This window comes from Podarcis liolepis, assembly GCF_965112155.1.
Source record: "Podarcis liolepis genome assembly, chromosome: 5".
Taxonomy (NCBI): domain Eukaryota; kingdom Metazoa; phylum Chordata; class Lepidosauria; order Squamata; family Lacertidae; genus Podarcis; species Podarcis liolepis.
The window spans coordinates 40,763,547-40,777,648 of record NC_139556.1 but is presented as its reverse complement, the minus strand read 5'-3'; the positions used below and the strand labels follow the sequence as shown (position 1 = coordinate 40,777,648).

General features: G+C 39.8%; 1 protein-coding gene across 1 annotated transcript in view; it reads left to right on the top strand.

Annotated features, from left to right (window-relative positions):
* The window catches only part of BTAF1 (B-TFIID TATA-box binding protein associated factor 1), a 39,085-nt gene that overhangs the window by 21,343 nt on the left and 3,640 nt on the right, over positions 1-14,102 (top strand). Inside the window, exons 20-35 of the mRNA XM_083505820.1 lie at positions 222-648; positions 1,626-1,816; positions 2,717-2,870; positions 2,952-3,061; positions 4,057-4,258; positions 5,991-6,139; positions 7,764-7,916; positions 8,961-9,082; positions 9,179-9,346; positions 9,507-9,584; positions 9,673-9,802; positions 9,895-10,036; positions 10,181-10,311; positions 11,683-11,808; positions 12,293-12,445; positions 13,733-13,944. Of these exons, the coding sequence (XP_083361946.1) occupies positions 222-648; positions 1,626-1,816; positions 2,717-2,870; positions 2,952-3,061; positions 4,057-4,258; positions 5,991-6,139; positions 7,764-7,916; positions 8,961-9,082; positions 9,179-9,346; positions 9,507-9,584; positions 9,673-9,802; positions 9,895-10,036; positions 10,181-10,311; positions 11,683-11,808; positions 12,293-12,445; positions 13,733-13,944 (2,648 nt within the window). The remainder of the gene's footprint in view (positions 1-221; positions 649-1,625; positions 1,817-2,716; positions 2,871-2,951; positions 3,062-4,056; positions 4,259-5,990; positions 6,140-7,763; positions 7,917-8,960; positions 9,083-9,178; positions 9,347-9,506; positions 9,585-9,672; positions 9,803-9,894; positions 10,037-10,180; positions 10,312-11,682; positions 11,809-12,292; positions 12,446-13,732; positions 13,945-14,102) is intronic.

The following is a 14,102-nucleotide window of genomic DNA, read 5'->3' as shown; positions in this document are numbered from 1 at the left end:
AGATTTTACCATGGAGGCTTATTTTGAACTTACATGTACTCTTGCCTGCCGTGGCTACTTCTGGAGGTAGAGTGTACAATATCACCTGTTTCGGGGGGGGGGGCAAGCAGAAAACATGTATCACCTTCTAGCACCATGTGTAAACAAACCAGCAAACTTTGCTGTCCTTCTTTCTGTTGTAATAGAGCAATGTTGCTTTGGGTTAATTTTCATTTTCTTAGGTCACTACTGTCTTCAATGAAGCTACAGCCTCTCTTGATCTAAATCCTAATGTTCTGCAGCAGCTAGAAAGCAAACGACAACAAGTCCAAATGACTGTTTCAGAAACAAACCAGGAATGGCAAACATTGCAGATGAGAGTGCATACTTTTGCTGCCTGTGCTGTTGTGAATCTTGAACAACTTCCAGAAAAACTAAACCCTGTCATAAAACCACTGATGGAGGCTGTGAAGAAAGAAGAGAACACGCTAGTACAAAACCATGCCGCTTTGTGCATAGCAAAGTTACTTCAGCAGTGTACAACAAGATCTCCGTGTCCCAACTCAAAGATCATAAAAAATCTTTGCAGTTCTCTCTGTGTAGACTCACATCTTACTCCTTTAGCATCATGCCCTGCACAACCTCAGAGCAGCCATGAAAATTCAAAAGGTAGGCTATGTGCTATTCTGTGGATGAGTAACTTGGTAGAAGAGAAACCTACAAAGAGACTGTCCAAAACAGCTTGGGGCATTTGAATAATCCTTGACAGACTGTCAAAGCAGTTTTTCCAGCTAGCAATAAATTCAGCATCTTTGCCTGGTACTGTTCATGATGCTTTCTTTGGATTCAGAGTAGGAAAATATTACAGAAACTCCTAAAATGGTTTAACCTGATGGTACCAACTGACCACTGGTTGATCATTCTTGTGTTTGGCACTGTGATTTTTTTAATGAGAGAAATGTTCTTAATGAACAGCAACTTTATTGTATTACGCTTGCAGTGCTTCAAGTTTCCTTATAGGAAGGGAAACATTCATTTTCTGAACATACTTCTTTCTTGGGAATACCATTAGTGTTTGATCCATGGATTAAGTCCCGGTCAGGGCTTCTAGAAGAGATTGAGGAAGTGGAACTTGGGTTTGAGCCTACCCTGATTTACTGTCACTGCGTGGAGAAGAAATTGCTGTCCTTATCTGAACACTCACTCACCCTGGAAGTTTAAAAGTGTTAGAGGAGATCCTATATCCAAGTCCCTCTTTCAGGCAAGGTGGGAGGGAGGAATAACATCTAGACATATCATTTATGTAATTTCTATCTAGAAAGAATGTGCATCTGAATTTCATTGTCCACCCTCCCCCATTATGCCACTTCGTTTTAAGGGTGTGCATTTCAAAACAATGGTTTTAGTGTTCTGTTTTGATCTTGCCCCTTTCTTTAATTCATCTCAAGTGTTTATCAGAGAACTGAATTTCCAGACTGTATTTCTAGTCTCTCCTTCATGTCTTTTCCTCTACTCTCCCTTCCTCACCCTCTCAATCCTCTGGAGAGGAAAACATATGTTCCTGGTTTCCCCTCACTGTTTTTTATTAGCATAGTTGCGCCCTGGGTGTGAAAAAATGTTTTAATTGCCACCTTTCTTTATTGTAGGATCTAATTCTGAAAGAGATGGGATGCATCATACAGTCACCAAGCATAGAGGTATAATCACGCTGTACAGGCATCAGAAAGCTGCCTTTGCCATCACAAGCAGGCGAGGTCCTACACCAAAGGCCCCCAAAGCCCAAATTGGAGATCTACCTACAAGCAGTAGTGGAAATGTAACCACAGAGCTTGACGAAGTGGGTGTGAACTTTTCGTTTTCGTTCTTGCGAATGTCGTTGTGTGGTGCACCACTCCAGGTGTATATGACCCTGTATAGCAAGAGATGCTAATGTGGTGCCCATGCACCCTCACAGGCCTTCCCTGGCACTTTCAGTGTCCCGTCCCACTACTGAAATCAGGCTTGAAAGAAATACCCTGCTGTAGCCAATAGAATATGTTTAGTGAGTGATCAAATACAGCATGTGTCAACATCAGTTTCTACAGTTTACGACAAATAAGAAAACATAGAGGATTAAAAAGACAGGACAGAAAAATAATGCTTCTGGCAATGCTTTTCTAGAGTATTTTCCTGGTTTCTTCTATTCACTGGTTAGCACACAAGATGTTCATAAGTTGATTACACAATGCATTGTAACTCTGAATAGGCTTCATTTTTTGAAAGCACAGTTATTTGAGATAACCTGTCTCTGATTAATGATAGTCCATTTGCACACGCAGATATTCAGTAATGAACATACGTGCAACCCTGGCCTTGAAAACCATTTTCAGAATCTCATTTGATTTTGGAAATAGTCAACTAGTTGCGAAGATTTATCAGTTATGCCTGTTCCTTGATCACATGCATTTTCAATCAACAGCCTTTGACATTAATCTGAGGCTTGTTTGTATTGTGTTTGTCTCTTCTGGTTATGGTTCTGTTGAGAGAGAAGTGATTTATATCTTGTAGGCCTATATCAGTGGCAATTTTTGCCTCAAAATGTTGCTGATCTTACTTCGTTCTCTCTGTGTGTGATTGCTTTCTGTTTCCAGCTTGATATGTAGTCTAGGGCAGTCTAATTTATTCTGGGCAGGCTGTATGGTTGGATAAAAACTTTACTTTGCTTCATAACCCTTCTCTTTACCTTATCAAATTCTAGGCTCAGAAGCCTTATGTTGTACAGAGAAGAGGAGCAGAATTTACTTTATCCACTATTGCTAAACACTTTGGATGTGAAATGGCCGTGGGTTTGCCACATCTCTGGGACACTATGGTTGGTTCTTTAAGGAACAGTATTGACATAGACAACTTTGGTATGTGTATTTCTTAAGGTATAGGTATTCTAAAAGTTGAATTCTGAAACTCTTCTGATAAGATGATATTGCTTCTTGTAGACAGAAAAGTGCTGTTGGAAAAGGGAGATGGTCCAGCCCAGGAGTTAGTGAACTCTCTACAGGTTTTTGAAACAACTGCAGCTTCTATGGATGCTCAGCTTCACCCTTTGGTAATTTAAATGTTCTGAATTTATTTCTAACACAATTTTAATTGCCAGTGTAGGTGTTTGGAAATGGGTAACATAAGTGATGCTGTTCAAGAATACAATTGGTTGGTGTTTGCATGTTTTCTAAACTAGGAAAAATGCTTCTGCAACAGTAGCTTGCAGTTATAAAGGATGAAGTAAGTTTAGGATATTTGTGTTTAAATCTCTGTTATTTTCAAAGTGAGACCCCAAGTAGTTACAGTCCTCTTCCCAAGTCCCTTGCTGCTATTCTATTCCAAACAACGGCAGCTCCAACAACCACTCACTCATCAATACCACTGAGGTAATTTTCCACACTCTTATTGGTCTGTGATTATGAGATAACAAGATGAGGCAGTATGTTCGCTAAATTACCAATTAAAGCAGAACACCCTTTTTGATGCCTTTGATTTGGAACATAAAACTAGAAACCATCCTAAACATATGCCATAGATCTCCATGTTGATATTGGGCTACTCTTGTTCCCTCTAGTTCCTTGCAGGAACACCGTTTTGTTCAGTTCAGTTAACTCTTTACATTCATCATTTTATTAGGAATGATGCAACATCCTTCATAGTAAACTTTACTGCACAGATAATATGATTTCTCTACAAGAGGTGATATGATACATATACTTTGCTTTTTTCTGTTTTTTACTGAAACAGTCTCTTGTAATGAACTTCTTAGTTAAGTTATGGTTGTTCCTTCTGGAAATGAGCCCAAAATATTTTAAGCTGCAGAACACCTAATATGTTCCGATTTTCATTCCATCCTGAATATAAAACTATACACTAGCATTACACATTTCCCTCTTTGTACAGAAGTTCTAGGAGCAAAGTAGCTTAAAGGCACCTAATGCCCTGTTTGTGATTATGATAAAGTTCTTTTTTGAGTTTATGCAGGTTGCAGTATTTAGCAAAATAGAATACTCACGGTTGGCATTCAGTATGTTTTAAAACAGCTGTGATTTCTCTTTGCAGTTGATCCAGCACTTGCCTTACCTTTGTATGTGCCTTCAACACCCCACCACTGCAGTGAGGCACATGGCTGCTCGCTGTGTAGGTGTAATGAGCAAAGTGGCCACCCTGGAAACCATGCACATTTTCTTGGAAAAGATTCTTCCTTGGCTGGGAGCAATTGATGACAGTACCAAGCAAGAGGGCGCAATTGAAGCTCTTGCCTGTATCCTTTCCTGATTCTAAGGAAGAGGTATTCATGTATGACTTTAAGTGCTGAAATGTAAGTTTTGTGAAGCCTGGGGAGTTTCTTCAAAAGGGCAAGTGCTTCTGCAAGATTGAACTGGAGCAGAAATATTTGCTTCTTACTAGCATGGTATATATGATCACCTGATTCCAGGCTTGGTAGAAGAAAGATATTTTTTTAAGGAAATGCATAATAAGTGTTTGAGCTCTAGTCCAAAGCCTGGAATTCTGTATATTGACACTGGATACTCCTGTACAGTGGTACCTCAGGTTACATACGCTTCAGGTTACAGACTCTGCTAACCCAGAAATAGTGCTTCAGGTTAAGAACTTTGCTTCAGGATGAGAACAGAAATCGTGCTCCGGTGGCGCGGCAGCAGCAGGAAGCCCCATTACCTAAAGTGGTGCTTCAGGTTAAGAACAGTTTCAGGTTAAGTACGGACCTCCAGAACGAATTAAGTACTTAACCTGAGGTACCACTGTATAGAGAAAGTGTCCTGGAAACCATTCTGCAACCCACTAACTTTGATAGTAATGACCAGAGACTGTTTCTACCTCGACCCAGGTACATGACTCCCAGTTGCTGATATTCTCAAGCTTTCAGTTCCACAAAGTCATGAGAGTATCTTGCTTCAGTAGTTGAGAAGATCATGTACCTACGCTCATAGTTGCCCAGCCTTGATATGATTCCAGTTCCATCTAATTTTTTTTAAACTGCCACAATTTATGCATTTGGTGAAGGCTGTGCTGAAAGACACCAAAATTCCTTTGACCTTCATGAGTTGTGTGGTGTGAGGATAGCTTGAAGTGTTCTTGTGTGCAGGTTGAAAATTGCATGTGGCCCTTTGAATGGAAGCCAGAATTCAAGTAATGTACAGTTAACACTATGAGAAGTAGCATCATCAGGAGTCCACACATGTCCTTGCTGTGGTTGCCATGGTGAGTGTACCACTGTGTCCTGAAGAACCTGATAATTCCAAGTTGTGTTTCAGGAAGGGGCGGGCGGCGGGAGGAAGAATGCCTCTGATGAGAGGGAAAGGATAACAGCAATTACTGCGCCACATTGATATGGAAGGAATTCACTCCAGCGGATACTTCATGGCTGCGCCTAATACAGCTTTTATCAGGTCTGGTTTCTTTAGCTTATGCAGGGCTGCCTGCATCCAATCCCATGCTGCATCTATGCAACATGAGTCTTCCTCTGACCATTGAAAAGCAAAAAGTGGGATTCCCTCCCCTATATATGCCCCAAAGTTCCACCCTGTTTCCTTTAAAAAAACAATGTTATTTTCCATTAAGATGAATACTGCACAGCATGCTATAGCAATAGAAAATTCTATATTGGTGCCATTTTCTTAGCACTGAGCTGGAAGGTAGTTTTTTTTTAAAATGTACCATCTGACCTGTAAAAGAACTATCTGAAGAGAAAATGGAAAATGTAAGTGAGAAGTTTTCAGGGGTCACAAATATTCATAATTGGATCAGCTGCATCAAAAATACATATTTTCAGGGGGAACAGGGGTTGCATTAGGAAGTGGGAGGCAGGAAAGCCCCATTCCACAAGGGCAACACTGCTCTCAGAAATTAAGATTCATGCATATGTGATTCAGTAATTGCTGTTCAGATGCATTTTGGGTTTAGATAAGATGGATTTATTGTTGTGGAAATGGCTCCAAAACTGGTAAAGAGAAGCTCCTTAATTATTAATCCAGGTGTAATGGAACAGCTAGATGTCGGAATTGTTCCCTATATAGTTCTCCTTGTGGTTCCAGTTCTGGGCAGAATGAGCGATCAAACAGACAGTGTACGTTTCATGGCCACCCAGTGCTTTGCTACGCTGATTAGATTAATGCCTCTTGAGGTAAGCCAAAGTCTTTCATTTTGACTGAAGAGAGTCAGTGAGCGAGCCCTGTAAAAAAGCGTATTGGCATATAGTGATAGAAAGTAGCAGTCTTTCGGTATTGCATCTTATTTAGGTAAATAGGTAAGGTTTGGGATTCAGCAAGTAATGCATTTTGTGTCAGAAATCTTCTCAACTGAATAAAATCGGAAGTTTTAGAGCTTGGAATATTATATTTTACAAATACTAGGATTGAGCATTCACTCCTTGAATTTCAAATGCATTCTTTCATATGATGTTCGATTCATTCTTGATCCTAGCACCTTTCTAGACTTAGATAAATTTGTCTTTGTGCATTTGCAAACACTGAAACTATCTCTATTATGACTGTGAAATTTAACACTGAAAGACAAAGAAACCACTCAGGAATAGCAAAAACATAACAGCATACAAAGAAGTCAGTGTTGTAGAAAAGATAAATGAGTCCTTTACATTCTCCTCTCTCCTCCCTCACCTTTTGTCAGTTTAAAGGAGGCAGACTTGAAACTGACAAAGTGGGTGTCTGTGTCACGTAAATCACCGTTAACTCTTTTGATTTTACTGTGTCATAATGCCACTTAAAACATTAATTCTCAATGCCTGGTCATAGTTTAATCTGCTTGGGAAAACACTTCTCTGTACAGTTTGTCCTTCTTGTTTGGTTGCAACATAAGTTTGTCTTTAAAGCATCCTGTACAGACCACTGTGTGGGTTACCTTACACAAAATATCTGTGTATATATATACTGTGTATATAGCAGATGGTGCTATATAAATAATGGAACCTGCATGTTAGATGACATAGCTGTTGAGGCTTTGAACACCTATATATCTGCAGAGTTCAGGGGATGTTCTGTTTGAACACCTGCACTTCATTGAGACTTACCTTTCTCCCAATTCATAGAATCATAGAGTCAGAAGGGACCCCCAAGAGTCATCTAGTCCAATCCCCTGCAATGCAGGAATCTCAACTAATTACCATATTGGTCCGAATATAAGCCGCACCCAAATATAAGCCGCACCTTTAAAGTTCCAGAGGGGGGAAAGGAAAAAAGGCAATACCCAAATATAAGCCGCTCACTTAAAATTCTGAAGGCACTCACACCTGTTCCATTTTACCGTATGTCTGTTTCAGCAGGGATATCCTAAAAGCCAATTTTTGTAAGGTCACAAATTTAACTTTTCATGGTCAGAATTTGGAAAAAAGTAAGGCTTATATTCAGGCTATTATGGTAATTGTTTGTTCTGCTGATTGCTATTTATCTGTCGATTCCTGAGTAGATCATGTAATGGAAGCATCACTATTTCTTAATTGTGAACTGAACACACTTCTACAGCATTATTTTCAAGAAAATAACTACACTGCAAGGCAGTAGTTTGTTTGAATGTTTAATTCCCATTCTGTGTTAAAAGTCTGAAAGCTGAGTTACTTCAAGTTAATGACACTTTCAAATTGTGTGATTTCATTATGCTTTTTTTAGAATATTAGTATTGATAGAGTTGAAACATGAATTAAAATTAACTTTTAGCATATCATGAACCTTATTTCTTATTTTAATTAAATATGCAAGATACTGTACATATAAATATATATTTTCTTGTTTCAGGCTGGCATTCCAGACCCACCAAATATGCCTGAGGACTTAATCAAAATTAAAGCCAAAGAGCGCCATTTTCTGGAACAATTATTGGATGGGAAAAAACTTGAAAACTATAAAATTCCAGTACCGATTAAAGCAGAACTAAGAAAATATCAGCAGGTAAATTCTTATGGGAAGTTTTTTTAATTTCAAGACACACATAATTTCCTTATCAAATTTGTCTTGTGGATTGGTTTGAATAGCTTTTATTATTTCAATTTGTATTTTGGAACTTGATATGAAAATAATATAATTTCTGGTCTTCTGAACACTGCTTCCAATCATAATTTTATGAAGACTTGAACATTAAAAAAAAAAATCCAATTAATGCCTACCTGGAAAAAATGCAAGTACAGTGGTACCTTGGGTTACATATGCTTCAGGTTACAGACACTTCAGGTTACAGACTCCACTAACCCAGAAATAGTACCTCGGGTTAAGAACTTTGCTTCAGGATGAGACCAGAAATTGCACAGCTGCAGCGCGGCAGCAGCAGGAGACCCCATTAGCTAAAGTGGTGCTTCAGGTTAAGAACAGTTTCAGGTTAAGAACAGACCTCCGTAACGAATTAAGTTCTTAACCCGAGGTACCACTGTAGAGTTGTATAGCTTCTACTGATCAAGAATTTTATCTAATAAGATTCCTGAGATTAGTCATAAAATACATGAGCAGAGTTGGAAATAAATTCCTCTGTGCAAGCACCGTACTAGGTGGCTTTAAGGTTTTTTTTGTACTTAAGACGTTTTAGAAATATTTATCAAATTCTTGGCTCTAGTGCATACTTCTGAGTGCTGGCAGTTTCATGAAGTGGTATAATGTTAACATTAAAGTGTCAGAGGTCTGGCTGGGAGGAGAGGACTGAGCATTTACTTCTAGCAGAATCTCTAAGAAAAGCATTAATACTCCCCCAAAGAGGTGTGGTTACTGGGGAGAAAAATGCTTTTTATTCTTCTTCTTTTTGCTAGATGAGTGGTAAGACTTTTTTTTTTTGCACCAGAATTTTAATGTATTTCAATTTTGCCTCTTGTTTTCACTTTATCTAGCCTACTTGCTGTCTGTTTTTTTGCCTGTGAATGTATTTTAAATGTTAATAATTGTGGAGTCCTTTTTAGGGGGCATAAGAACAGAAGCCTGAATTATGTTCCTCTTCCTTTCTGTTCACAGGAAGGGGTGAATTGGTTGGCTTTTCTCAACAAATACAAGCTTCATGGAATCCTCTGTGATGATATGGGCTTGGGTAAAACCTTGCAGTCCATCTGTATTCTTGCAGGAGATCACTGTCTCAGGTAGCATGCACAATCACAGCTAGTCAGTTTTTACATCAACATATCTGCAGTATAGAAGATGTAACATTTCTTGTGATTTGGTTTTGTTCTCCAAAGGGCCCAAGAATATGCAAGAACTAAGATGGCCGATAGTGTTCCACTCCCATCCTTAGTGGTGTGCCCTCCCACACTCACAGGCCATTGGGTGGATGAAGTGGGCAAATTTTGTTCCAAAGAGTATCTAAATCCTTTGCACTATACTGGCCCTCCCACAGAGAGGGCTAGGTAAGTACTGTAATATATTGTAGAAGCTTGGCTCTAAGATTTGCTTTGTAGTGACAGTTCCTTCTGTTGTGATTATGTGAAAAGTACTAAAAATAAGTGTACAGGTTTATTTTTTGTTTCTGCCTCTAAAATTCTACTTTTTATACTTTATCTTCTTAAGGTTGCAGCACCATGTGAAAAGATACAACCTAATTGTAGCTTCCTATGATGTTGTGAGAAATGACATTGATTTTTTCAGGTAAAAGCTATAGTTCTTCCTGCTATTTTGAAAGATACTGTATGTTTCAAAGCTATTTTAAGTTGATTAGTTGTGTTTTCTTTCCTAGAAATATTAAATTTAACTACTGTATACTTGATGAAGGCCATGTCATCAAAAACGGAAAAACAAAACTGTCCAAAGCAATAAAACAGTTGACTGCCAATTATAGGATAATCCTCTCTGGGACACCAATTCAGGTAATCCCCGCTATCTCTTGAAATAAATAAATGCATGAGAACTGGCCCAGTTTGGCGTAATTAAAAACAATGATTGTTTATCCTATTTTCAGAACAATGTCTTAGAATTGTGGTCACTGTTTGATTTCCTTATGCCGGGATTTTTGGGTACTGAGCGCCAGTTTGCAGCTCGCTATAGCAAGCCCATCTTAGCAAGTAGAGATGCTCGGAGCTCTGGTCGAGAACAGGAGGCCGGTAAGAAGCAAGTTCTGTTGCTTAATGAAGCAGTGTTGTTCTTGGGGAAAGTTAATCCTGCTGTGGGTGAGACACCAGAAGAATCCTGTTCTTGTTGAGTGGCTTTGCTGATCCATATGCTCTTCCTTTGGTGGGCATTTGCAGGTGTTCTTGCAATGGAAGCATTGCACAGGCAAGTACTGCCATTTTTGTTGAGAAGGATGAAAGAAGATGTGCTACAGGATCTTCCACCCAAAATTATTCAAGACTATTACTGCATCCTCAGTCCTCTACAGGCAAGTTCCTTGCGCTGGTTTGCATTCCGCTGATATTAGTAAACAACAAACGAGCCTGTTGTAGATCTTCTCAGATCCTATACTTGTTCCAAATTGGAATTTTATTACGTTGTGTCCTGCCTGAAAAATATTGCTGGGGCTTGCGTCCAAGATAACAACATCCTCATTGATGAGCAGTTAGTCATAACTTCTTGGACTCAAAACCGTTTGTTTATTCTGGACTGTTGAAATAGCTTTTGTCTTGTGCTGTAGTTTATATGTAGTGTATGGTCAATAATGATGATGATGATGATGATGATGATAATAATAAATGGAAGGGAATCAACAGTGAGGATAGTTAATGCTGCTCTGGTGTGGAGCAAAAGCTTCTGTCCCTCTGGATATGAATACAGTCATACCTCATGTTACGTTTGCTTCAGGTTGAGCATTTTCAGGTTGCATCCCGCGGTGACCCAGAAGTACTGGAAAAGGTTACTTCTGTGTTTCACTGCTCGCGCATGCGCAGACGCTCAAAATGACGTTACGCACATGGGCAGAAGTAGCGAATTGTGACCCGCAGACACGGGTTGCTTTCTGCTCATGTTGTGAACGGGGCTCCGGAACGGATCCCGTTCTCAACCAGAGGTACCACTGTAGTTGAATAGAGTGCCCTTTTCTAAGCATAAGACTTTGGTCTTATGTTAAGAATAAGATAGTTGTGGTTGTATATTCCCTTGCAAAGAGGAAATGCAGCGGCTTAGTCCTGAAAATGGCAGTGTGTTGAGCATTCAGTAGTTTAAATTGTTGCTGGATTATAGTTTGGGAAACAACAGTACCTAAGAAATGAAACAGAAACCATGGCTGTCTAACACAGGATGCTTACCTTCTGTCAACTATATTGTTGAGGTTAATGTAGGAGTAGGTAAATAGGTAAATGACCCTGGATGGTGAAGTCCAGTCAAAGGCGACTATGGCGTTGTGGCATTCAACTCACTTCAGGCCAAGGAGCCGGCGCTTCCCCACAGAGAGCTTTCCAGGTCATGTGGCCAGCATGACTAAACTGCTTCTGGTGCAACGGAACACCACGACAAGTGCCAGAGCGCACAGAAACACCTTTTACCTTCCCACTGCCGCAGTACCTATTTCTCTCCTTGCACTGGCATGCTTTCAAACTCCTATGTTGGCAGGAGCTGGGACAGAGAAACGGGAGCTCACCCCGTCACACAGATTCGAACCACCAACCTTCTGATCAGCAAGGCCAAGAGGCTCAGTGGTTTAGACCACAGTACCACCCTCTTTAAAAAGATAGCTACTGTTGAACACACCCCTTTGTGAGGTAATTTTGAAGTGAACAATAGTCTATTAAGCATAAATTTCTTCCTTTCTTAATAGGTTCAGCTTTATGAAGATTTTGCCAAGTCTCGTGCCAAATGTGATGTGGAAGAAACTGTTTCAGCAGTATCACTGGTTGAGGAAACTGAGAAACCAAAACTTAAAGCCACAGGACATGTGTTTCAGGTTGAAATTTCATTTTGTTACATCTTCCTTACAAACGTTTAATAAAAGTAGTAATTTTTATGTAACTGGTGATTGTTTGATTAAACACTGTAGTTATATTGAACCAAAGCAGTGAGCTGCCTCTAAATTTCCAAAATAGATTTTAAGCTTGGTGATACATAAATGTAAAATTTATTAATTAATATGTTATAACTTCTAGAGTGCGGACTTTTCTTAGATTCACAGGAAGCAAATCAATTATTTTTTAAAAATACAGGGTAAAGTAATTGCTCCAGGGACAAATTTGTCGATCATATTTTTTTCTGCTCTCCGCAACTGGTTATGATTAAACAATGAACATTAGTTAGCTGTTAGTATGGCATCTATCTCCAATCTTTGGCAAGATTTCGACGAGTAAGAGAAATATACTATCTTGTGCCTTATCTGAATATATATTAAGTTGTTATGCATGGTTAATGGCTTCCTTCATGGGTTTTTTTCTTAGGCATTGCAGTATTTAAGGAAACTCTGCAACCATCCAGCATTAGTTTTAACTGCTCATCATCCAGAGCACAAGAGGGTTACAGAAAAGCTTGCCGTTGAGAATTCTTCCCTTCGAGACATCCAGCATGCACCTAAACTCTCTGCTTTAAAACAGGTGAGGAAAACCCTGGCTGCATATCTAGTTTTAGGAAAAGTGTTCTCCTTAAGCCTATTCCTTTTTTATATGTAACAAAGGGATGGGAAAGAAATTGTGGTATCAGTTATCAAATTCATAGAATTGTAGTTGGCAGGGACTCTGAGGGTCATCTGGTCCAACCCCTCAATGCAGAAATCTCAACTAAATCCTACATGACAGATGGCCACCCAACTTCTGCTTCAAGACCCTCAGAGGAGGGAGAGTCCACCACCTCTAGTGGGAGTTTGTTCCACTGTCGAACAGCTCTTGCTGTCAGAAAGTTCTTCCTGATGTTTAGTCATTGTTACTTGAAACCATGGCGTCAGGTGCTTGCTTCTGGAGCAGCAGAAAACAAGCTTGCTCCATGTGACAGCCCTTTAGATATTTGAAGACAGCTATCATATCTCCTCTCAGTCTCCTCTTTACTAGGCTAGACATACCCAGTTCCCTCAACCCATTCCTCATAAGATGGTTTCCAGACCCTTGATCATCTTGGTCGCCCTCCTCTGCACATGTTCCTGGTTGTTAATATCCTCCTTAAATTGTGGTTCCCAGAGCTGGACACAGTTCTCCAGGTGTGTTCTGACCAAGGCAGGATAAAAGTGGTCAATATAGATCAGTTTATTAAAAAACACATTAAGGAAATAGAAATTCTATCATCCTGAACACATGTGCATGATTTCTGTTCTTGTTTTGTTGCAATCCTGGAATCAGCGTCTTTTATGAAAAGCAGATTTGCCTCTTGCTTTGTCACTCGTGTCTCATTTCTAAGCTTATGCCAAAATATTCGCACGCGGTCATTAGTATGAAGTAGATTTCACCCATAACTACTTTAAAAAAGAGAAATAAATGGTGCTGCAGCTGATGTGTCCTAGCCGATCTAATGCATGTACATGTGCACCTCCAGAGGGTCTAAGAATCAAATATTTTAAACTTCTTTGCAGCTTGATTTGTTTCATGTTTTGAAATTATGACACCTAGGAAGGCGCCTCATCCATTGTTAGATTTGGCTGGTCCTGTATTTTCTTCTCTCTGGCAGCAGCTGTCCAGATTCTCTGGCAGCGATCTTTGCCATCACCTGCTTCCTGTCTCTTAATTGGCAATGCCAGGGATTAAACATTGGAATTCTGCATGCAGAGCATGCACTGTCCTGTTTGAGCGACGATGACTCCCCAATGGATGAAATCTGTGTAATCGTTTTGAATGAAGAATATATGCCTACTAAGTTCAATGACTAATGGCATGCTTTTGTATTTGGCCTTTAAGCTGCTGCTAGATTGTGGCTTGGGAAACGGAGGCTCCTCAGAAAGCGGCACAGAAGCCATAGTTGCACAACACAGGATCCTTATCTTCTGTCAACTCAAGAGTATGTTGGATATAGTTGAACACGACCTTCTCAAGCCCCACTTGCCTTCTGTTACTTACCTGCGACTGGATGGCAGCATACCTGCTGGTCAGAGGCATTCCATTGTGTCAAGGTAAATCCAGTGTCAGATATATTCTAACAGAGTAGCTCTTGCATGTAGAGCTCCCACAGTTGCTGAAGGAAATGAAATCCTATGGTTCACTTGCGTCAGCTTGGAATGCATAACTCAAATGGCCCCAATGGCCTGCTTTTATGCTGGATGCAGAGGAG